General features: G+C 43.5%; 3 protein-coding genes across 5 annotated transcripts in view; 2 read left to right on the forward strand and 1 right to left on the reverse strand.

The window, feature by feature from the left end:
• The window catches only part of LOC132207173 (late histone H2B.L4-like), a 228244-nt gene extending 212187 nt beyond the window's left edge, over positions 1-16057 (forward strand). Inside the window, exons 5-7 of one of the 3 annotated variants that reach the window (XM_059642380.1) lie at positions 4660-4741; positions 5523-5718; positions 15008-16057. In XM_059642380.1, the coding sequence (XP_059498363.1) occupies positions 15088-15468 (381 nt within the window). In that variant the 5' untranslated portion in view covers positions 4660-4741; positions 5523-5718; positions 15008-15087 and the 3' untranslated portion in view covers positions 15469-16057. The remainder of the gene's footprint in view (positions 1-4659; positions 4742-5522; positions 5719-15007) is intronic. The other 2 variants (XM_059642382.1, XM_059642383.1) reach the window with 2 other exon arrangements.
• Positions 16058-17362: 1305 nt separating this feature from the next.
• LOC132207146 (late histone H2A.2.2-like) lies at positions 17363-17765 on the forward strand. Its single transcript, XM_059642321.1, has one exon. It carries the CDS (start codon positions 17373-17375, stop codon positions 17763-17765), a length of 393 nt encoding a protein of 130 aa, XP_059498304.1. The 5' UTR covers positions 17363-17372.
• Positions 17766-18570: 805 nt separating this feature from the next.
• The window catches only part of LOC132207182 (uncharacterized), a 245502-nt gene continuing 240958 nt past the window's right edge, over positions 18571-23114 (reverse strand). The window contains exon 2 of the mRNA XM_059642394.1: positions 18571-18897. Within this exon, the coding sequence (XP_059498377.1) occupies positions 18571-18897 (327 nt within the window). The remainder of the gene's footprint in view (positions 18898-23114) is intronic.

The following is a 23114-nucleotide window of genomic DNA, read 5'->3' on the forward strand; positions in this document are numbered from 1 at the left end:
CACAAATATATGCTCACTAACTGCATTGAATGCATGTTGAGGAAGGGCATTTTTAAAGTTACAGTCAAGGTATGTAAATAGTTCAAGTTGTCCTTGTAACAATGTAACCATATATGGAGTGGATATTGGGTACAGACATGGAAGGAAACTTTACATGTTATCAGTGACTGAGGAAGACAAATAATAAAGAGAAGATTCTGGAAAAGCACAGCAGGTCTGGCAGCATCTGTGATGAGAAATCAGAGTTAATGTTTCAGGCCTGGTACGCTTCCTCAGTTCTGAACAAAGGCCACCAGATCTGGGAGGCATTGACTTCGTGGTCGTATCACTGCACTGTTAATGCAGAGACCCGACAACATTCTGGGGACATGGTTTCGAACACCCCACAGCAAATGGCGGAATTTGAATTCAATAAAGATCTGGAATTAAGAATCTAATGATGACAATGAATCCATTGTCTGTCAGGAAAAAGAATCCATCTGGCTCACTTGTTTCCTTGAGGGAAGGAAACTGGCATGCTTACCTGATCTGGCCTACGTGAGACTCCAGACCCACAGCAATGAGGTTGACTCTGAACTGCTCTCTGGGCAATTAGGTGCAGGCAATAAATGCAAGCTGAGACAGCAACACCATCATGCTGTGAATGAATAAAAAATTACAGGTATTACTGTTAGAAGACAAGACGTTATTCTGACACAAGAGGGAGCATTTGTATGAACAACTGCGAGAAGGTTTGTGCGAGACAGTTTGAAGATTTGGAACAAACATTGAAGGGGATAGTAAGCTCCTGCAAGAACAAACAGATGAACTAATGGTTTGCATAAGTACCAGAGGATCAAACACATTCATCAAATTACAGCCATGATTAATTCCAATCTCATTAATGAAAGGATATTGTCCCTTCGGGTGAACAGAGTTGGTTAGGGCAAGGGATGTGAATGATCCCAGATGACAGTCAGCCTAGAATTTCATGAAAACAGCAGATAAGGCCATTATGCAGCAATTTGTTGTTTCTTTCATATTATTCATAGTATTAAGGAATACTTTTAAAGACTCTTCCGATAATTATGATGAAATCGAGAAATATATGCACATAATAAAATACAAATCACTAAAAGCATTTGGGGGAAAGCTTCAAATAGAGATGTTAATTAGTCTCCGGAGGCTTTCCTATATCAGAACAAGGTGCACTAAGCATTCCTTTAAAGGTGAATAATTAGTTCATGCCATTGCATAGTTACGCCAACCAGATGTGAAGTAGGTAATGAGTACAGATGTGGATGGAAACATTCACATCAGTAACTGAGCAGGATAGTATAAATCATTTGACCAACACATGTTCCAGACAGAGACAGGACAATTAAATAATGTGACGTTTAAATGCACACATCCTGTGTCAAAGCCTGACAGAGAATGCTTATTGAGTGCATGTGTTTTTTCGCTCTCGAAGTCTCACCACACAAACACACTCTCAACATACACACGACAGTGGTTTACAATGACTTGCAAATACATACACGGCCCTGACATGTGCTAAACATGTACCAGGCATGAAGATCAAATACACTGCAAGCCTCAGAGCATGTAACATTCAAAATTGCTTCTCCTCATGGATTTCACATCAGAGAGCTACCTTTTCATAAGAGACAAACAGTACCGAATGTGAGCGAAGGCATCCAATTCCCGTGCATTTAAATCCCTGGTAATTGGCGTGGTCATAAACTAAATATCATTTGGTCGCTCCCTCAGAAGAAAAAATCTGTTGGATTTTGTGACAGAATTCTCATGAACTGCTGATGAAACCAACAGATACAAACTGATAACTGCACTCAAACATTCACGTGGCAGAAACTAACATGAACAGATTGACTAAACTCACATATCGACATTGCAGAAAAGAGAGGTAGGGATGGCTGTCTGAATATATAAATGTCTTTTTCAATCAGTCTGTCAGTTTTAGAAACTGAATTCAGTCAGAAACTGAATTAAATCTATGTTTATTAAGCATATTTTTCAAGTTACAATCCAGATGATCACTGTGACATTGTTTCAACAGTCTTCTTAGAGGTCGATGTTTAATACAGATGTGGGAAATACTGCAGTCACCATGAGTCAACGAAATAAATGATGAATGATACTTAAGTTTAGTTGACCAATAACTGATCAGGACAGAATTGCTCCTTTGATAAATATTAATCCCATACATAAACACAACAAATAAATGACGTGAATTCCACATGCATTTTTAGTGTCAAAGCCTGACAAATAGAAAAATCAAGGATCTGCGGCTGATAGAAATCAGAAACAAAAGTAGAAGTTGCTGCAAAACCTCAGCAAGTCTGGCAGCATCTGTGAAGAGAAATGAGTGTTCTGAAGAAGTGTCACAGGTCCCGTAATATTAACTCTGCTTTGTCTCCATGTGGATGGACTGACAGACATAGGTACTGACTGATCCAGAATTAGTTCAAAGCGCAAACGCCATAACTACAGATATGATGCAAGGACTAACAACTGTGGAGTTCCATTTAAACTCCAGCTAACAGAAAATGATATACACAAAATGATTATCACTCACACATATACAGTCATAGACATCTGCGACACAGAAAACAGTCCTGTCTCTCACTGAGTCTGTACTGGTTGGAAACAACCAGGCAACAATTCTACATCCATTCAGCCAGCATTCAATTTCCATCAATATATCATGGTGGTAGAGGAACTACCATCCCTACCTTTATTGCCGGATAGTTGTCAGTTTTGTCACCGAGCAGAAATATATTTTTCTTTTATTCTGTCCTAAGCAGGAGGACTTTATAATCATGGACGTTTTTTTTCTAATTAGCTTAAATATTATTCAAATAGCCCTGTGTTCCACATGACACTCCCTTTGAAGTATTACATCTCACACAATAGAAAACTAGTTGCCATTTTCTCAAATAAGGAACATAATAAAAATCCATTCTTCAAAACAGTGGAGAAAGAAGGATTTGGCCAAATCAGGTAGATAGTAAACATTCTCCTTTTTTTTTGTTTGCCAGGAGAGTTCAGCAATGTTTATTCTTCAGTAAATTTAGTTTGACTGTTGCAGTTTTCTCCACTGCATGACAGAAAATAAAAATTCTGTCTTCTTCCTCCCCACACAGCAAGGGTAATGTCTGAGCCACAAAATAAAATAGAAGTAAATAAGCCAATTTTCTTTCCTGCACAAGGAACATTGTGATCAGTCAGCTGCAATGCAGTTGATTTGTTCATGGCACTTTCCCTTTGGCTATAACATATTAAATTAATACCTTTACTTCAGTATTCCAAAATGTATGTCACTATGCAATATGAAACAATACTCATATCAATACTCAATACTCATCTCATACTCGAAGATGTCCCTTGATATCACCACTGCTGTTTAGACTCTAATATAGCAGTTGCAAAGGTCCGTTCCTTTTCCCTCCTCAACTCTGAAGAAAAGCCAACACTCATACTATTGCAATGTCCTGCATTTTCATCTGCCTGTGAAAGCTACAGGCTCAAACAACTGAAGAACATACGGTCTTTCCCATTCACTACAGGAGAGATGACTTGAAAACTCTCTCCTCTCCCACTGTGGTAAATGGTTCTCCAATTTACAGGAAACATTTAAACCGCTCAGTCGCATAATGCAGGAAGATTGAAACAGGATCCATCGAGTGTTGCTGTCCATCTTGTTTCATCACAACAGCTCTTTTCAAAAAAACTCTCAGATGAATTCTGAGAATTTGCACATGAGAGCAGCCCTAGTCCTGAGTGTTAAATTTTATTTTCCAAGTTCTTCACAAAATAATCACGCTGGTCTGTGTTGACTGTCTGTCTAATTTTAACGGGCAACAGACTGAAACCTGCAGCCCCATTGAATAGCACATTCTGACAGGTAGAGAAGTCATTCCTATATACAGAAATTGTACCTGTGAATGGAAGAAACAAGTAACAGAGAAGACCAAATAGGCAGCACCAGGTATTCTCCTTATTCATGCAATTAAGGACTTGAGGAAACTGATTTTCTGACACAACAACGAATGCAGTGAGATGATGCCAATACACAATGCACGAACTCTTTTAAGAGCAACCTGAACCTCCCCCGTAAGTTCTGTAAGCTGCAGGGCTATGGGATGTGTGCAGGAAAATGGGATGGTGATGGCTGTCTGGTGTTGTTCGGGTCAGCATGGACATGATGAGCCACATGGATGCCTTCTGTGCTGGATCGTTTAAGTCAGTCTAGAGATCTGTACCATTCTGTCCTTGTCAGTCTCTGCTGTGTAATACATAAATAATTTACCAAATTTGACAACAACGCTCTCACATTCGCCAAGTAGGAATTGACATGAATAAATCAATAACTTAACTCATATCCACAGACAGGTTTGTGTAAGGTAGATGCAGTCATGGAGCTGTGCAGGTTTTGGTTACTTTTGAGACCTCACTCAAATGGTGTTGATGTCATTAAAAATTATTAGACAAGAAGCAGCTCAGTGCAAGACTGGAATCTGACCCATAGTTATGTTAGAATTCCTGGTGATAAACAAAATATCCAAATGACTATTAGCAAAATGTTGCATTGATCAGTTAAATATTGTCAAACCCAACTGATGTTGGTTTACAGGAGCTATCTGTTCCGTCTTCCTACAGACAAACACTGGAAGGACCAGGACAATGTAACATTGCTTCAGATCAAAGCCAAGTGTGACCAGCTCATTATAATAAACAGCAGGTATGTTCCCACTGTCAGAGTAGAGAACATCCTTTCTACAGTCACAGAGCGGATCGAGTCAGTCACACATTGAGCTTAATTTCCAACAGATCTGTTCAAACCAACAGTAAGACAGCACATAAAAAATGCAATTTTATTTTTCTTTGCTCTCCATTCAAAATGCCCAGTTCCAACAAGTTTCACCATTCATAGCCCATTGATATTTACACCATTTTTAAGGTGGATAGACCTCCTTGTCCAAAGTATGCACGCAGAAATTGAAGAAAATCTACATAAAATGACTCTAATAACATCTATCACATTATGAATCACATCTCAACCCATAAAATTACTGATTGCTGACAATTAAACCACTTTTAGAAGTAGAAAGCAACAAACATGGATCGATATCTAACCTTTCAGATTCATATTATGCAAACAGACCAAAAAAGATTGATGAGTCTCTCATATTGACTTTGCAGTAACTGACAGGTAAAGATTGATGAAAATATTCGCATAGCCAAAACTGGCGTGCACACATTAATAACCACGCTCACATTCACACAGCAAACTGGACAGCAACTGAACAATAAGTACGCTGTCATATCCACATTATCATATTGATGATAACACTCTCAATTTCACAAAGCATGAAGTGATAGGTACAAATTTGTAACTGCACTCACATATCCGCAGATTTGAAAAATACTGACAGGCACAGTTTGATCATTGTCCTCAAATATTTGCAAAGTAGATTCTCACGGGTACATAATGATACATCAGTTTACTTTCAAATTGACAGAGAAGAAACTTTGAGATACAAGTTGCTGTACATGCACATTTCCATATCGAAGCAACTGACAGGAAAAGTTTGAAAATAACCTTGAAGATAGCAAGAATTGCAGATGCTGGAGCCAGCTTTCCCAGTTTCACGTGAAAAGGAGAATATTGTAGAGGAGAAGACTGAATTACGCGCTACTAGAATTGAAAGGATTGAGGTGAGTAAGGAGGAAGTGAGATCAGTTCTACAAGGTGTGAAGGTAGATAAATCCCCTGGGCCGGATGGGATTTTTCCGAGGATTGCCTGGGAAGCTAGGGAAGAGGTGGCAGAGCCCTTGGCCTTGATCGTTGAGGCCTCATTGTCTACAGGTTTAGTACCAGAGGACTGGAGGGTTGCAAATGTTGTGGCCTTGTTCAAGGATGGCAGTAGGGATGACCCAGGCAATTATAGACCTGTGAACGTTGTGTCTGTTGTAGGAAAAGTTTTGGAAAGGATTGTAAGAGAGAGGTTTTATAATCATCTAGCAAGCAACAATTTGATTGGAGATAGTCAACATGGATTTGTCAAGGGCAGATCATGTCTCACAAACCTCATCGAGTATTTTTGAGAAGGTGACCAAGCATGTGGATGAAGGTAGGGCAGTTGATGTGGTGTACGTGGACTTCAGTAAAGCCTTTGGTAAGTCTCCACATGGTAGGCGATTGAAGAAAATACGGAGGCTTGGGGTTGAGGGAGATTTAGCAGTTTGGATTAGAAACTGGCTTTCTGTAAGAAGGCAACGAGTGGTGGTTGATGGAAAATATTCAGCCTGGAGTCCAGTTACTGGTGATGTGCCTCAAGGATCTGTTTTGAGACCACTGCTGTTTGTCATTTTTATAAATGAATTGGACACAGGCCTAGGTGGATGGGTTAGTAAGCTTGCAGATGACACTAAGGTCGGTGGAGTGGTGGACAGTGTGGAAGAATGTTGCGGGGAGAATTGGATAAACTGCAGAATTGGGCTGAAAGGTGGCAAATGGAGTTCAATGTGGATAAATGTGAGGTGATTGACTTTGGGAAGAATAATAGGAAGGCAGAATACTGGGTCAATGGAAAGATTCTTGGTCGTGTGGATGTGCAGAGGGATCTTGGTGTCCATGTACATAGATCCCTGAAGGTTGCCACCCAGGTTGATAGTGCTGTTAAGAAGGCGTACAGTGTGTTAGGTTTTTATTGGTAGAGGGATTGAGTTCCGGAGTGGTGATGTCATGCTGCAACTGTACAAAACACTAGTGCAGCCTCATTTGGAATATTGCGTACAGTTCTGGTCGCCCCATTACAGGAAGGATGTGGAAGCACTGGAAAAGGTGCAGAGGAGATTTACCAGGATGTTGCCTGGTCTGGAGCGAAGGCCTTATGACGAAAGGACTTGGGTCTGTTCGCATGGGAGAGAAGGAGGCTAAGAGGCGATTTAATAGAGACATAGAAGGTGATCAGAGGATTAGACAGGGTGGACAGTGAGAGTCTTTTTCTGAGGATGATGACATCAGCTTGCAAAAGAAGGCATAGCTACAAATTGAGGGGTGATAGATATAAGACAGATGTTAGAGGCAGGTTCTTTACTCAGTGTTTAAGGCACTGGAACGCCCTGCCTGCCAATGTGGTTAACTCAGCCACATTAGGGGCATTTAAACTGGCCTTGGATAAAAATATGTATGATAATGTGATAGTGTAGGGGGATGGGCTTAGATTAGCTCACAGGTCAGCGCAACATTGAGGGCCGAAGGGCCTGCTCTGCGCTGTATTGTTCTATGGCATAAACTGACAGGTACATTTTGATAACTACTCTGATATTCACAGAGCAGAATCTGGCTGGTCCTCATAAGCGTATTCACACGGTCACCAAGTAGAAACTGAGATTGATAACAGTAACATTCAAAATTGCAGTAACTGACAGATAGAAGTTGATAATTGCAGTCACATTTGCATTGCAGTTACTGTCAGGGTCAGATTAATAACTATGCTTTTGCTGACTTGCTTGCCAAGCTTGTAAGTTTGTTTACAGACATTTTGTCATCATCCTACGTGACATCATCAGTGTGCCTCCAGTGAAGCAGTGGTGTTGTGTCCTACTTGCTGTTTATGTGCCTCGGTTTGCTGGGGTGGGTGGCATCACTTCTGGATTTGTCTCTTCGTACATGGAGTCCAGCTTGACATGTTTATTAATGGAGTTCCAGTTTGAGTGCCAGCCTCTAGGAATTCTGGTGCATGTCTTTGGTTGGCTTCTCCTAGTATGCCTACGTTGTCCCAGTCAAATTGGTGTCCGTCTTTGTCCGTGTACATTTAGATGAGTGATAGTTGGTCATGTCTCTTGGTAGCTAGTTGGTGTTTATCCTGAAGGCTAATTTCCTACCGGTTTACCCTGTGTAATGGTAACGACGATCTCTTCATAATCTTGTAAATAACTTAACTCCTTTTTACATTTCATATCTTGTAAATAACGTTGGTTCTGTCGGTCATGGTTTGCGGATCCTTTGTTCTCATCAGTAGCTGTCGGTTTGTGGCCTACCATGATTCCTACTGGGCGGTGTAATCTAGTGGTCATTTCTGGTATGCCGTTAATGTATGGCAGGGTGACTAGTGTCTCTGGACATGTTGTGTCTTTCTGTTGTCATCTGTTTTGTAGTTATTGGCAATGACGCTTTTCAGGTAACTATCACTTCTAAAGACACTGTATCAATGTTCTTCCTTGGCTCTACACAGCTCCGGGTGTGACAGTGTATTGTAGCTGACTTGAACAGCGTTTTGATGCAGCTTTGTTTGTGGTTCTTGGGATGATTGCTGTTGTAGTTGAGTACCTGACCTGTATGAATTACAAACCTTAATAACTACTCTTTCAGATGCTCAGAGCTGAAACTGACAAGTACAGATTGATAAGGAAACATTACCGTAGCAAAGCAGTGTGTCATGGACAGACTGATAATTTCAGAAACACATTCACTGAGTAGAAACTGACAGGAAGAGAATGATCTCTATACTCAGGTACCCACTTAGCAGAAACTGACAGGAACAGGTTGATGATAACACTCCCAGTTTCACACAGCATAAACTGACAGGTTTAGATTTATGATGACACTCAAGTATTCACAGAGCAGCTCATTGTTACATGTTGAAAACTGCACTCACAAATTCACCTCACAGAAACTGACATGTACAGATTTATAATTAAACTGTCATATTGACATAGCAGAAACAGAGAATGAACTCACACATTCACCCAGCAGGAAGTGAATAGTATAGATTGATAACGGCACTTTCACCTTCATATTTACAGAAACTGAGAGGCGTCAATGAATAACAACACTCACACAGTCAAGTCTGACAAACTGACAGGTACAGGGTGATCACTATACGCTTTCATTCCAATTGCATTAACTGACAGGTGCAGGTCGATGGACTCAACAGACGTAACAGAGACAGATAATTGCATTCATTCACTTGACACAAACTGTGTGGACTGTGTTGATGACTGCGCTCTCAGATTCACAGAGCAGAAACTAACAGGTACAAATTAAAACTGCACTCATACATTCACAAATCAGAAACTGAAAGGTCCAGGTCAATATCTACACTCACATATTCACAGAGCAAAAACTGTCATGAACAGACTGACCATAACACTCTGTCTCCCACAGCATAACCTGACAGGTTCACTTTGATAACTACGCACATTCACTGAGCAGAAAACACCAGGGATAAACTGATATCTAAACTCACAGATGGACATTGCAGAAACTGACTGACCTAGAAGGATAAGTACACTCACCTTCTCACAGCAGAAAATGACAGGGACATGTTGATAACTACAGTCACACATGCATATTACAGAAACTTGCAGGTTACATTCAGAGGTTGACATGACAGAAACTTGACAGAGACAGACCGATAACTACACTCCCTTTATTCACATTGCATATACCTGCCAGAACAGTCTGACAACCAGACTTTCATACTTGCATATTGGAAAGTGACATTTACAGATTGATAATTCTGCTCAAATAGTCACCTGGCAGAAACTAACATCACATCAATAACTAAAATCATTATAATAGCAGAAACTATAGAGACTGAAAATGACACCCATAGCCACAGAGCTTAAAACAAAACCTGACAGATACAGATTGATAGTAAGCTCACATTTCTTTATTCATTCACAGGGCAAGGGTGTTGCTGGCAAGGCAACATTTTTGCCCATCCCTAATTGCCCAGAGGGCAGTTAAGAGTCAACTACACTGTTGTGGGTCTGGGGTCACATGTAGCGTGGATCAGGTAAGGATGGCAGTTTCCTGCCCAAAGAGACATGATTTTTATTTTCTTCTGACAATTGCCAATAGATTCGTAGTCATCATTAGACTCTTAATTCCAGATATTTATTGAATTCAAATTCCACCATCTGCCATAGCGGGATTTGAACCTGGTGCCCAGAACATTATCTGGATCTTTGGAGTAACAGTCCAGTGATAACACCACTCGACCATTGCTTCCCCCATTCACACAGCAGAAACTGACACGGAGACAATAATAATGACACTAACATTTACGTCACAGAAAATGACAGGCACTGACTAACAATTATGCTCTCATGTCCGCAGCGCAGATCTGACAGGGAGAGATTGGTAAACACACTCACATATTCACACAGCAGTGACTGAGAAAGATTCATACCTGTCCTCTCATTCACAATACAGAAACTGACAGGTATAAGTTGATAACAGCACTCATGGTTTCACAGCATATTGCCTGACACTCGCATAAACCTCATAGAAATTGTCAGATATAGGTTGATAATTAAACTCTCATTCGCGTAGCAGAGATTGACAGGTAAAGGCGGATGACAACAGTCATATCTTTCCATCGCAGGAACTGACAGGCATAGATAGATAAATACACTCAGATTTTAACAGCAGGAATGGGAAGGTGCAGGTTAATAACTACAGTCACATAGTTGAACTGCAGAAACTTATAGGGTCACATTGATGACAACAGTCAGACATTCACATGACAAACTGACAGGTACAGATGGATATCGAAACACACACTCAGCAGAAACTTTGAGGTAGAGACTGGTAATGACAGCCATACATTCACAGAGCACGCACTCACAGGCATGGATTGATTATCAAACTCATATTTTAACACAGCAAAAACTGACGGGCGGAGACCGGTAACTGCATTCACAAAGCCACACAGCTGAAACTAACAGATACGTAAGGATAACTGCATTCATGCATTTACACAGTAAACAGTGACAGTGACTGATAGATAACTGCACTGCCATCCTTTGTGTATCACAGACTGTCAGGAACAGATGCACTCAAATATTGACACACCAGAAGGTGACAGGTACAGATTGACATGCAAACTCTCATATTCAGATACCAGAAAATGGCAGGTACAAATTGATACCCATACCCACACTCCCATATGCACAGAGAAACTGAGAGGGAAAGACTGATAAAAGCAATCAGACATTCACATAGCAGAGCCTGGCAGCAACAGAATGATAAATAACTCTTGCATTCTTATAACAGAAACAGTCATGGATTGACTGAAAATATATTCATCGAGCATAACCTGACAGGCACAGAGTGATAACTGCTGCCAAACATTCACAGAGCGCATCCAAAAATGAACAGATTGATAACTAACCTCACATTTTCATATGACAGGAAACTGAAGGAAACAAATTAGTAAATACACTCCTATTCACATAGCGAAGACTGATATGGACAGAATGATAACTACAATTACACATTCATGCTGCAGAATCTTTCAGGGATAGATTGATAATTGTACAAACAAACTCCCCAAGGAGAAGCTGACAGTCACAGATTTAAAACCAAACTCTCATATTCACCAAGTAACATGTGGTAGGTACACTGTGACAACTGAACTCAAATAGTCACAGAACAATATCCCCCGTGTAGAGTGAGATAACTACACTCTTGCATCTGCCTTGCAGAAACTAAACTCTCATATTGATGGAGCACAAATTGGCAGGTACAGATCAATGCCTGCCCACTCATATTGATGCAACAGAATGGACATGTAGGGACTAGTCACAACACTCATACATTCTTTTGTAGAAACTGATCGGTATAGATTGAGAATTACACCTGTACTTTCACATAGCACAAACTGAATGTTACGGACTAATAACATACACATTCGGACAGCAGAAGTTGACAGAAATGACAAAAGCTGACCTGAGATATTGAGGGATACAGAGACTCTGCTCATGGAAAACAAGGAGGAATATATTGGGTTTAAGCGATCAGACTCTGATGAATCCCCAGATAGCTACAGAAGGAAATCAGAAGGTCAAAAAGAGGGTATGAGATGGATCTGGCAGATTAGGTAAAAGGTAATCCCAAGCGGTTGTACAGCTATATTAAGAGTAAAATGCTGGCTCAGGAGAGAACAGGCCCCCTTAAAGGTCAACATGGTGGTCTATGCGTGGTGCCAGAGGAGTTTGGGGTGGGGGGTGATTTTTAATGAATATTTCTCCTCCGTATTTACTAAGGAGAGAACCATGGATGCGAAGGAAATAAGGGGAACAAGTGGAGATATTTTTAGACTGCATACATATTACCAGAGAGGAGGTGTTTTCAGCCTGAGAGCGTATTGAGATGGATGAATCCCGAGGCCTGATCAAGTCCAGCCTTGGATGATGTGGCAGGCTAGTCAAGAAATTGCACAGACCCTTGCAGAGGTTTTTGCTTTCTTTTTAGCCACTGGTGAAGTTCTGGAAGACTGGAGGGTGGGTAATGTTGTTGCATTGTTTAAGAAAGGTAGCAAAGACAAGCCAGGGGACTACAGGCCAGTGAGCTGACATCACTGGGAGGCAAGTTAGCGGAGAGGATAGTGAGGGACAGGATCAACCAACATTTGGATATTCCATGTCTGATTAGGGATAGTCTGCAAGGATTTGAGAGTTGGAAGTCATGTCTGACAAATGTTTTGAGACTTTCAAAGAGGTAACCACACAGATAGATAAGGGTAGGGCAGTGGATGTTGTCTGTGTGGACTTTAGTAAGGCCTTTGACTAAGTCCTGCACAGCAGGCCAATAAGGAAGGTTCGGTTGCATGGCTACCCAGGGTGAGTAGGCTAATTGGATTCAAAATGTATTTGATGGGAGGAAGCAGAGGGTGATGGTTGAAGATTGTTTCTTGGACTGGAGGCCTGTGACTTGTGGTGTGCCACAGGAGTCTGTGCTGAGACGTTAGTTATGTGTCATTTACATAAATGATCTGGATGTCAATGTACAAGGTATGATGAGTAAGTTTGCCAATGACACAATATTGAGAGGCATTGTTAATAGCGAGGAAGTTTGTCAAAAATAACAGAAGGATCTTGATCAGATGGGTAAGTGAGCTGAGGATTGGAAAATGCAATTCAATACAGAGAAGTGTGAGGTTTTGCACTTTGGAAGTCAAACCAAGGTAGGACTTGCACAGGAAGTGTTCAGGTCCTGAGGAGTGTTGTGGAACTGAGGCACCTTGGAATACAAGTACATGGCTCATCGAAAGTGATGCCACAAGTGGACAGGGTGGTGAAGAAAGCATTTGACATGCTGGCCTTCATTGGTTGGAACATTGAGTATAAGAGTTACGTTACAGTTGTAGAAGTTGCTGGTAAGGCCACATTTGGAGGATAATGTACAGTTTTGGTCATCCTGTTAAAGGAAAGTCATTTTTAAACTGGAAAGTGTGCAAAGAAGATTTACGAGGATGTTGCCAGGGCAAGGAGGCCTCAGTTATAGGGAGAGGTAAGCCAGGAGAGTACTTTATTCCTTGGAACATAGGAGAATGAGGTATGACCTTATTGATGTGTGTTACATCATCAGAGGACAGTTAGGATGAATGCATACAGTGTATTTTTTCTGCAAGAATAGGGAATTGAAAACTAGAGGGCAAAGGATTAAGAAGGACATGAGAGAGTGGTGCATATGTGGAATCAGTGAAAGTGGTTGAGGCAGGTACAATAGGAACATTGAAAAAAACATTTGAATAGCAAGGGTTTAGAGAGACATAGACCAAATTCAGGCAATTGGAACTAGCTGAATCAGCACTGTGGTCAGCATGAACCAATTTGACCTGAAGGGCCTTTCTCCATGCTGTATGACCTCAGACTACAATGGGACCTTGATCAAAAGGAGCAATGGGCTGTGGATTGTCTGATGGAGTTTAATCTTGACAAACATGAAGTGCTACATTTTGTTAGGGAAAGTCAGGGCAGGACTGGCAGACTCCAGATAAGCTCCAGGGAAGCCAAACCAAAGGGTCTTCGAGTGCAGGTTCATAGCTCCTTGCAATGGAATTACAGATAGACAGGTCAGCAAAGAAGGTGTTTGATACACTTGCCTTTATTGGTCAGTGCATTGAATGTGTGGTTTGGGAGGTCATGTTGTGAATGTACAGAACATTGGTTCAGCTTCTGAGAAAATGCATTCGGATCTGGTGTCCCCTTAAAATGGGAAGGGGTTTTTAAACTTGAAAGAGTTCAGAAAATGTTTAAAAGATTGTTGCCACGGTTGGAGACTTGGCCTTTGGGGAAAGACTGAAGAGACAGGGTTTGTAGGGGCTTGTTTTCCACGGAGTGTTGGAGGCCGAGTGGTGACCTTCCAGAAGATTATAAAATTATGAGCAGCATGGATAGGGTGAATAATCAAGTTCTTTTGCCCAGAGGAGAGGAATCCATAACTCGAGGGCATGGGCTTAAGTGGAGAGGTGAAATGTTGAAGAGCAACCTAAGGTGGGCAACATTAGCTCGCAGCGAGTGGTGCATAACTGGATTGAACTGCCAAAGGACGTGGTGGAGGATACGACAATTACAACATTTAAATGGCTTCTGGATGGGCACAAGATTAGGAAGGGTTCAGAGTGGTATCGGCTAAATGCTGGTAAATGGGACTAGATTAATTTACGATATCTGATTATTATGGTCGAGGTGGACCCAAGAGTGCTGTACATCTCTATGACTGTATGACAGGAACAGATTGTGAGAGAGTGATAATCACTCACACTGCATAAACAGACAGGGACGGATAGATAACTGCACTCGCATTTTCACATAGGAAAGACTGACAGACATTGGACAAAACTATCCTTCAATAAACCTGAATCTCTCAATGACACAAGTGTCCTGCGGAACTCAGAGAGAGATGAAATAAAATAATATTACACAGAAAGATTACTTTGAGTAGAACAAAACACACTGCCACAATTAAAATCACTCAGAAACTGTGTTCAAGATATCATTAAATGACAATAACCAGTTGATTTTACGAGTGAGCTCGGAGTTTGTTCCGTGTACAGAATTTGGTTTGTGTCTCGCATTTCATTGAAGATCCTGACAGATCCGCATTGTCTCCATAAACTAACCAATCACAGCGAGGCTGATGTGATGTTTGACATTCCTTTTAACTGTCCAATCACGAACAAAACTTTCCCCCATCCCTCATTAGCATTGCTGACGTGGTCAGGCTATAAAAAGCGAGCTCCGAGCCCGTTTTTGCTTTTTCTGTGTCTGAAAGTGACCGTCACGATGGTAGATGAGAAGAAAGCGCAGGCAACTTCCAAGAAGGGCGCCAAGAAAATCATCAAGAAGGCGCCAGCGAAAGGCGGTAAGAAGAGGAGAAAGTCCAGGAAAGAAAGTTACGCCATCTATATCTACAAAGTGATGAAGCAGGTTCACCCCGACACCGGCATCTCCTCCAAGGCGATGAGCATCATGAACTCGTTCGTCAGCGATATTTTCGAGCGTATCGCAGGGGAGGCTTCCCGCCTGGCCCATTACAACAAGCGCAGCACCATCAGCTCCCGGGAGATCCAGACCGCGGTGCGGCTGCTGCTGCCCGGGGAGCTGGCCAAGCACGCCGTGTCGGAGGGTACAAAGGCGGTGACCAAGTACACCAGCTCCAAGTGAGACCCCACATTGTGCTGAAAAAAACACTTCCAAAACCCAACGGCTCTTTTCAGAGCCACCCACAATTTCAATGAAGCAGTTGAACCATTTTTCGTTTGTAAATGATTCTCGGTATCTATAATTAATGTCTCTAATCTTTATCTTTGTTTACACAATCGTTCTAAAAATTAATGTGCTGTCCCTGTCCCTCTGTCGGTTCGTTTCGGATGCCTTCCTACCCAGTCTCTCCCTCGCTGTACAGAAAACACATTCATCGTCAGTCAGTCATTTTTTTTCAACAACTCCTATGTGTTCCAGTTATTATTTACCCCTTGATCAGGAATTTCACCCCCTGGAAAGAAAACTAACTGCTCGAGTCCCACGAAAAGTTGTTGGGGGAATCTCTTGTCATTGAGGATTTCAGCTGTCGGTGAGAGGCTTTCAAAATGAACTGCGATAAAGCCAGAGCCAGGATTGCAGTCGCAAGTGTGAAACTGTTGTGTTCAAGGAGAATATGGGAGGGCAACTTCAAACTATTGTTTCAAGTTTTAACCCGTTCACCCCGAAAAACGTGGTGTAAGTTTTTATAAATACATCAGCGTGCACTTGTAATGTGAAATTGAATTAAATTCAAAGAAAAATTAAACTGTTTATTCCTCTTTGTGAAACTTTTCCCCCTATATCCTACATGTTGGAGGGTTTTTCAAATTTGTCCCAATGGGATATGAACGCTGGATTTCACCCGTGGCAATGAAAAATTATGATTTCTTATTTGAGTCCCATTAAGAGAAATGCCGCGCGATTCCTTTTTCAATTTCCAAATCTGTCAGGGAATTTATCCGATTTTTTTTCAGTTTGCAGTGTGTGGGGCTTTCTGCTGTCGGTGAGAGGCTTTCAAAATGAACCGAGACCGTCCGGAAAGACTGATCCAGCACAATAAGTGAGGGCTATTTTACAATGTTTTCTGAAAACGGTGTTGCTTAGGGAGTGACAGAGAGAGATTATGTGAAGTGAACATTTTTAACTGAAAGGAAATTAAATCGTAAGCATGAACGCAAAAATCCTTGTAAAACCTCTTCCTCGTATTGCCCATATTGGCGGGGTTTTCAAATCGGACAGAAAACGGTTGATGATTTGGCGCCGGTATTTTCCTACGGTTTCCACGCCGACGAATTTTGTTTTATTTTCAAATCTCCCCGCGGGTTCTATCCGGTTTTGCAGAAAGCTATAAATGAGGCTTTCTGCTGTCGGCGGGAAAATTTCCAAGTGAACTGAGATAAAAGCAGAACAGCTGCCGGACTGGCATCGCAAAAGTAGAAACATTGTTGATCTTGTGCAATAGGGAGCGAGATTGTAAAATATTGTTTAAAGCAGTATTGAGTTCAACGAGAAAGAAACAGTTGTGTGATACTTTGATTATTATATCCGGGTGTAGATGTGAATTAAATTCAATCTGTGCAGAGAATAACTTTCGGCGGGCTTTTCTTTCCCCCTTCCGCTTCATGTTAAGTTTTTTCGCGGGGTGGGGGGAATTCAAGATCAAAAATAGTTGGTTTCAACTAGGCCGGGAAATTAGACAGAGATGGTGTTGACGTATATAGGTGTATTCTACAAGCAAATTATCTGAAGTATGAACGCATTCTTCTTTGTAAAACTTCTACCCATTTCGAAGTTATTGGCGGGCTTCTCCAGTTTGAAAGAAAGCGGTTGAAGATTTGGCGCCGGGATTTTCCGGCCTCCTCCCCGGGCCCTCTCCGGATTGGTGAGGGAAGCAGATATCTGATTGGGCATTGAAACGACATTAGGAGATACTGAACAATGTGACCAATCAGCAATGGCCGCACCCCCATTCCTCCCGAAGGTATAAGAGTGCGGGATGTGGCCGCATTGCAGTATTTTCTGTGAAAGTGTTTGAGACTGTGGCGATGTCTGGGAGAGGAAAGGGCGGTGGCGGTAAAGCTCGGTCGAAGGCGAAGTCCCGGTCGTCCCGGGCTGGACTGCAGTTCCCGGTGGGCCGTGTTCACAGGCTCCTGAGAAAGGGTAACTATGCTGAGCGTGTGGGTGCCGGAGCGCCGGTCTATCTGGCTGCGGTGCTCGAGTACCTGACGGCTGAAATCCTCGAGCTGGCCGGTAACGCAGCCCGGGACAACAAGAAGACCCGCATCATCCCCAGGCACCTCCAGCTGGCCGTGCGCAACGACGAGGAGCTCAACAAGCTGCTGGGAGGTGTGACCATCGCTCAGGGTGGGGTGCTGCCTAATATCCAGGCCGTACTGCTGCCCAAGAAAACCGCCGCTGGGGGCGCCACTAAAAAGTGAAGACACTTCTTGAATCTGACAACCCAAAGGCTCTTTTAAGAGCCACCCACAACATCAGTGAAAAGCAGCTAGACTTTCACTGCTGGCTAACTAATTTTCATTTTATGTGCAAACACGGTCCGGTAAATGCGCAGAAATAATCTCTTTTGTTTTCGCTTTAACAGTGATAAAACTAGAACGGGACGAATAAATTTGGAGGGTTTGCTGCAGGGACAGCGACTGCGACTTTAAATAGTGACTCAAAGCGGTATCCCCATCCAGGGAACATGAGACATGGAATAGCTCGGCCCCAGAAAGATGCCATGCGAGACAGAACCGACCATCCTCAGAGGATCGAATACACTTGTCGGAGATTGGGCAAAATTTCGATTGCATGGCCAAAACTACAAAAATCATTTGTGTAATGTGGCGGGTTTTGAAATTGGCGATTGTTTCCCACCCTCCTTCTCCGGCAAGTTCAGTTACAGCTGGGAAAACGCCACGGGAAGCAATTCCCACACAGGCGGTCCAATTGGAAATGTATCAATTATAAAGGGTGGAATGCAGTACTTGAATTTGTTGTGATTACTGAAAATTTATAAACCTGATTGTCCCGAGTTGCCTCGTCTTCAACATGAATTCGTGCATCCCAGACCCATTCATTTTCTGTAACTCGTGTTGCATTGAGACATCAATAGCATGCTGTGTGTTGACATTAACTAAAGTCCAGTGCCTGACGATTGCTGCTCTCTCGGGACAGTTTAGTGGCTCTGAAAAGAGCCGTTGTGTTTCTCGGGGTCAATGTACAGGGCCGGGCACGCTCCGTTTAGGCGCGCTCCCCGCGGATCCGCCGGGCCAGCTGGATGTCTTTGGGCATGATGGTGACCCGCTTGGCGTGGATGGCACACAGGTTGGTGTCCTCAAACAGACCCACCAGGTAAGCTTCGCTGGCCTCTTGCAGGGCCATCACGGCCGAGCTCTGGAAGCGCAGGTCGGTCTTGAAGTCCTGAGCGATCTCCCGTACCAGGCGCTGGAACGGCAGTTTGCGGATCAGCAGCTCGGTGGATTTCTGGTAGCGGCGGATCTCCCGCAGAGCCACCGTGCCGGGCCTGTAGCGATGAGGCTTCTTCACTCCGCCCGTGGCCGGAGCGCTCTTGCGGGCCGCTTTGGTCGCCAGCTGCTTGCGGGGAGCTTTCCCTCCGGTGGATTTGCGCGCTGTTTGCTTGGTTCTGGCCATTCTCTACAACACACACACACAAGCTGCTACTCTCAATGCTGAGTCTGCTGCGGCGCTGCCTATTTAAGGGAATGGAGAGCCCGCCCTAGAGCTGGGATTGGATACAGTCCCGTCCCTCAAATCCCCGAGAAACAGCCACTGAAGGACAGAAAAGGCAGTAAAATAATTATTGGAGGCTGATTGGTTAACTTGAAATGACAGTTGGTCAATTTCAAATCGCCCGCCGATTTCAGCCTGACCTTACAAAATATTAACAAGTAAAGTCCCATGCGCCTGCGCCTAAGATTATATCTTATGCTTTACAAAATTTTCTTGTGAACCTAACTTGCAGTCAGCGCGGAGAGGGCTCTGAATCATTTCCTGACGCACCTCTAACAGGCAGGTGGAATGAACACGCCACTAAAACCTCGGCACGGCTACCAGAATCAAAACTGAACAAATTATCATTCCTGGGAGCGTCAATGAAGGACAAACACTGTAATATGTATCATTTGCGCCTGGGCCCAAAATTACGGACAGAGCAAATTATTATTCCTGGTATGGACAGCTGGTGTTATTACTGATATTCTGGTATTCACATGGAAGAGAATCAAAGATTTAGGGTTGAGAAACAGATCAGCCATGGTCGCATGACGGAGCCGGCCGCTCCTTCTGTATGTGACATAACCAGCTGCAGAACCGTATCGTCTCGACTGGCCGTGAAACCTCTATCTGTAGTGTAGGGATATCTTGATTATAAAACACGTTACTGCAGACAGTATAATTTAACAATCGCGCTCTCTCTCTTGCAACGCGGCACACGAAGTTAATATATTTCCTGAAGGATTGATGCAAAATTAAAAGTCGCTGCACCAGCCCTATGTGCTGGTTCCCCATCCTCAGGTCTCCGCTCTCAATCGGAGTGTTTGGGTGGCTCTGAAAAGAGCCTTTGGATTCGCTGGAAAAGGGACGATTTGCTCAGCCGCCGAATCCATACAGAGTGCGGCCCTGGCGTTTCAGAGCGTACACCACATCCATGGCAGTCACCGTCTTGCGCTTGGCGTGCTCAGTGTAGGTCACCGCATCCCTGATCACATTCTCCAGGAAAACCTTCAGCACCCCGCGGGTCTCCTCGTAGATCAAGCCCGAGATGCGCTTGACCCCGCCACGGCGAGCCAGGCGCCGGATGGCTGGTTTCGTGATGCCCTGGATGTTATCACGGAGCACTTTGCGATGCCGCTTCGCTCCGCCCTTTCCCAGGCCTTTACCTCCCTTCCCTCTTCCAGACATCACGCTTCTTCACTCCAATCGCTGCCGAATAAGACCCGAGGTGCCTCACCTTCCTTTTTTATATAGCCCGCCCCGACCTGACTGAGAAAGAGCTGACAGAGAGTGAGAGGCGGCCCGGGCAGGCAACTGAGTGACAGGCAGAGAAATGTCCAGCTCCGCCTCCAGCTAACTCCCGCCCCCAACTGGATCTGGAACTAAACCTTTTCTCCACAAGGGCAGTGAACACAAGGCCCGGCAGAAAACCTGCAGACTCAAACTTATGTTCAAAGATAATAAAACCTGGATATTTTAAAGGCAAGATGACAAAGTGTGAAGCTGGATGAACACAGCAGGCCAAGCAGCATCTCAGGAGCACAAAAGCTGATATCACTGATACAATTTTAAAAGCAGTTGTGAAACAATTAAAAGCCCATGTCCTGGCCTTTCTTTCAGAAGACAGCAAGTCAGCTTCCATTTCACAGATAGCAGGAACTGCAGATGCTGTAGAATCCGACAAAGTCAGTTTCCATTGCTCCCGGTGAATCAGACAAAATCATTTCTTGGGGACTGTGTTGTGAAGCGGGGTTTCTGCGCCAGTGTTACTGTCTCCCTGAATATGTGAAATAGAAATGGACAGGAACTGAAACTGACATTTCCACAGCCATCATAACAAAGTGTGGGGCTGGATGAACACAGCAGGCCAAGCAGCATCTAAGGAGCTCAAAAGCTGACATTTTGGGCCGAGACCCTTCATCCAGCCATTTCACTTTCCACAGCCATGTCACATTCCTCAATGACTGCCTCTGGCTCAGGCTCACCCGACGTGGTTCATTCTCAGGGTCAGTGCAACATGTCCAATTCTGTTCACTATCACTTACGTTAACCTATACAATGCCAGGTTCATTTCTTTGCTGCTTTCTTGGTAACTTCGGTTTTCAGCTTGGCCTTCGCTTCAGTGAGCGTTTCCAATGTTTTCAATTGTATTTGCTCCTCCTGCTCTGACAGTGAACAGTACAAAATCAATCCCAACCGGAGATCAGCTGTTCTCCACTAAACAGAGACACACAGATGGTGCAGTTTCTCAGCATGGGGGGTATGTAGCTAACCACTGTCAAGGTGAGTGTGTGCCCGGACGGACTTTCCGAGAGGGGAAGGAATAGTGATGACCCCACTGTAATACAGGAGGATTGTTCTCAGGGTCAGTGCAACATGTCCAATTCTGTTCACTATCACTCACGTTAACCTATACAATACCAGAGAGATTTGGGATTGTAGTCGGGGGTTGTAGTGATAGAGCTTGCTGTTAGGGTGGATGGAGGCTATATCAAGTCTGATCAGTGTGTGAGTGTAAAACTGTGTCACAGAGTCGTGCAGTAAGGCATTCTTTGACTTGGGCCTCAGCATCATTGTATCCTCCACTGTCAACATCCTGGGAGCTACCATGAAGGACAAATTGAACCGGACTCACCCGATAAATGCATTGGCTACAATAACAGGGCCAAGGCTATGGATACTGCAGCAAGTAACTTCCCTCCTGATTTCTCAAACCTGTCCAAAATCTCCAACATTCAAGTCAGGAGTGTAAAGGTTTCCCCTCTGTAGCCCCCATTACCTGTATTAGTGCAGCTCCAACTGCACACAGCAAGCAATGTACTATCCACGAAAAGGCTGCTCCTGTTTAATTGGCACCACATTCACAAACATCCACTCTCTCAAATATAAAATTAGATAGCACCTACCAAACCCACAACTACTTCCATCTTGAAAGACAGCAGCAGCAGGTTCATGGGAACTGCATGATCTGCAAGATCTTCTCCAAGACACTCACCATCCTGACTTGGAAGTATATTGGCCGTTCAGTCTGTGTCAATCTGTGAAAATCCTGCAATTCCCTTACTAATGGCAATGTGGGCCGACCTACAGCTCAGAGATTGCAACGGTTCAGGAAGGCAGTTCACTACCACCTTCTCACGGGCATTTCAGGAGGGTCAATCAATGCTCAGACCAGTCAGTGATGTCCACAGCTGGCATTTTTTTTCTTTGAAATGTCTGCATTATTCTTGCCCAGTTACAAGGACTGTCCAAATTCTCTTAAAACACCCAGTTGTGAAACAAAGCATAGACTGGGTAATCATTTTGCACAACATCTATGTTCTGCTTGCAAAAAAGACCTTGAACTTCCTGTTGCCTGCCACTTTAATGCAACACCCCGTTTCCAGTCCAACATCTCTGTCTCTGGATTGCTGTAGAGTTCCATTGAAGCTCAACACAAGCTAGAAGAACAACACCTCATCTTCCACTTGGGGACTCTGCAGCCCTCCAGACCCAGTATCGAGATCAATATTTTTTGGGCCTAAACTCTACCCCTCACAAGGCCTTGTTACCACATACCCTGCCATTATCCACCACCCACTAAGAGTTCCCAAAAACTACTATTCAACCTCCCAGTCTGATCGTTATCAACTCTGTCCAAATGTTCTTCTCTCTGTTAGGCTTTGTCCGAACATTTATTCCAAACCCCATCACACTCCCCTTTTATCTGCATATAAACTGACGTTTTCCCAACCACCATCAAATCTGCGGAAAGGTCACTGGACCCAGAATGTTAATTTTGTTCCTTTTTCCTTCGAAGATGCTGCCACACATTGAACCGCTCCAGGCCATTTGGCCCAACAAGTCCTCATCGCCCCCTGAAGAGCACCCTACCCAGACCTATTCCCCTACCCTTTATTTCTCATGTCTAATCCACCAAACCTAAACATCTCTGGGCACCACGGGCAATTTAGCACAGCCAATCCACCTAGCTTGCACACCTTCGGACTGCGGGAGGAAACAGGAGCATTCAAAATTATGCTCAAACTTTTATTCTATCTGAAAACAGTAAG

The sequence above is a fragment of the Stegostoma tigrinum genome, chromosome 44 (assembly GCF_030684315.1).
Source record: "Stegostoma tigrinum isolate sSteTig4 chromosome 44, sSteTig4.hap1, whole genome shotgun sequence".
NCBI classification, from domain to species: Eukaryota; Metazoa; Chordata; class Chondrichthyes; order Orectolobiformes; family Stegostomatidae; genus Stegostoma; species Stegostoma tigrinum.

Coding starts and splice junctions, on each gene's coding strand:
- LOC132207146 (XM_059642321.1), top strand. CDS start 17,373: ATGTCTGGGAGAGGAAAGGGCGGTGGCGGTAAAGCTCGGTCGAAGGCG.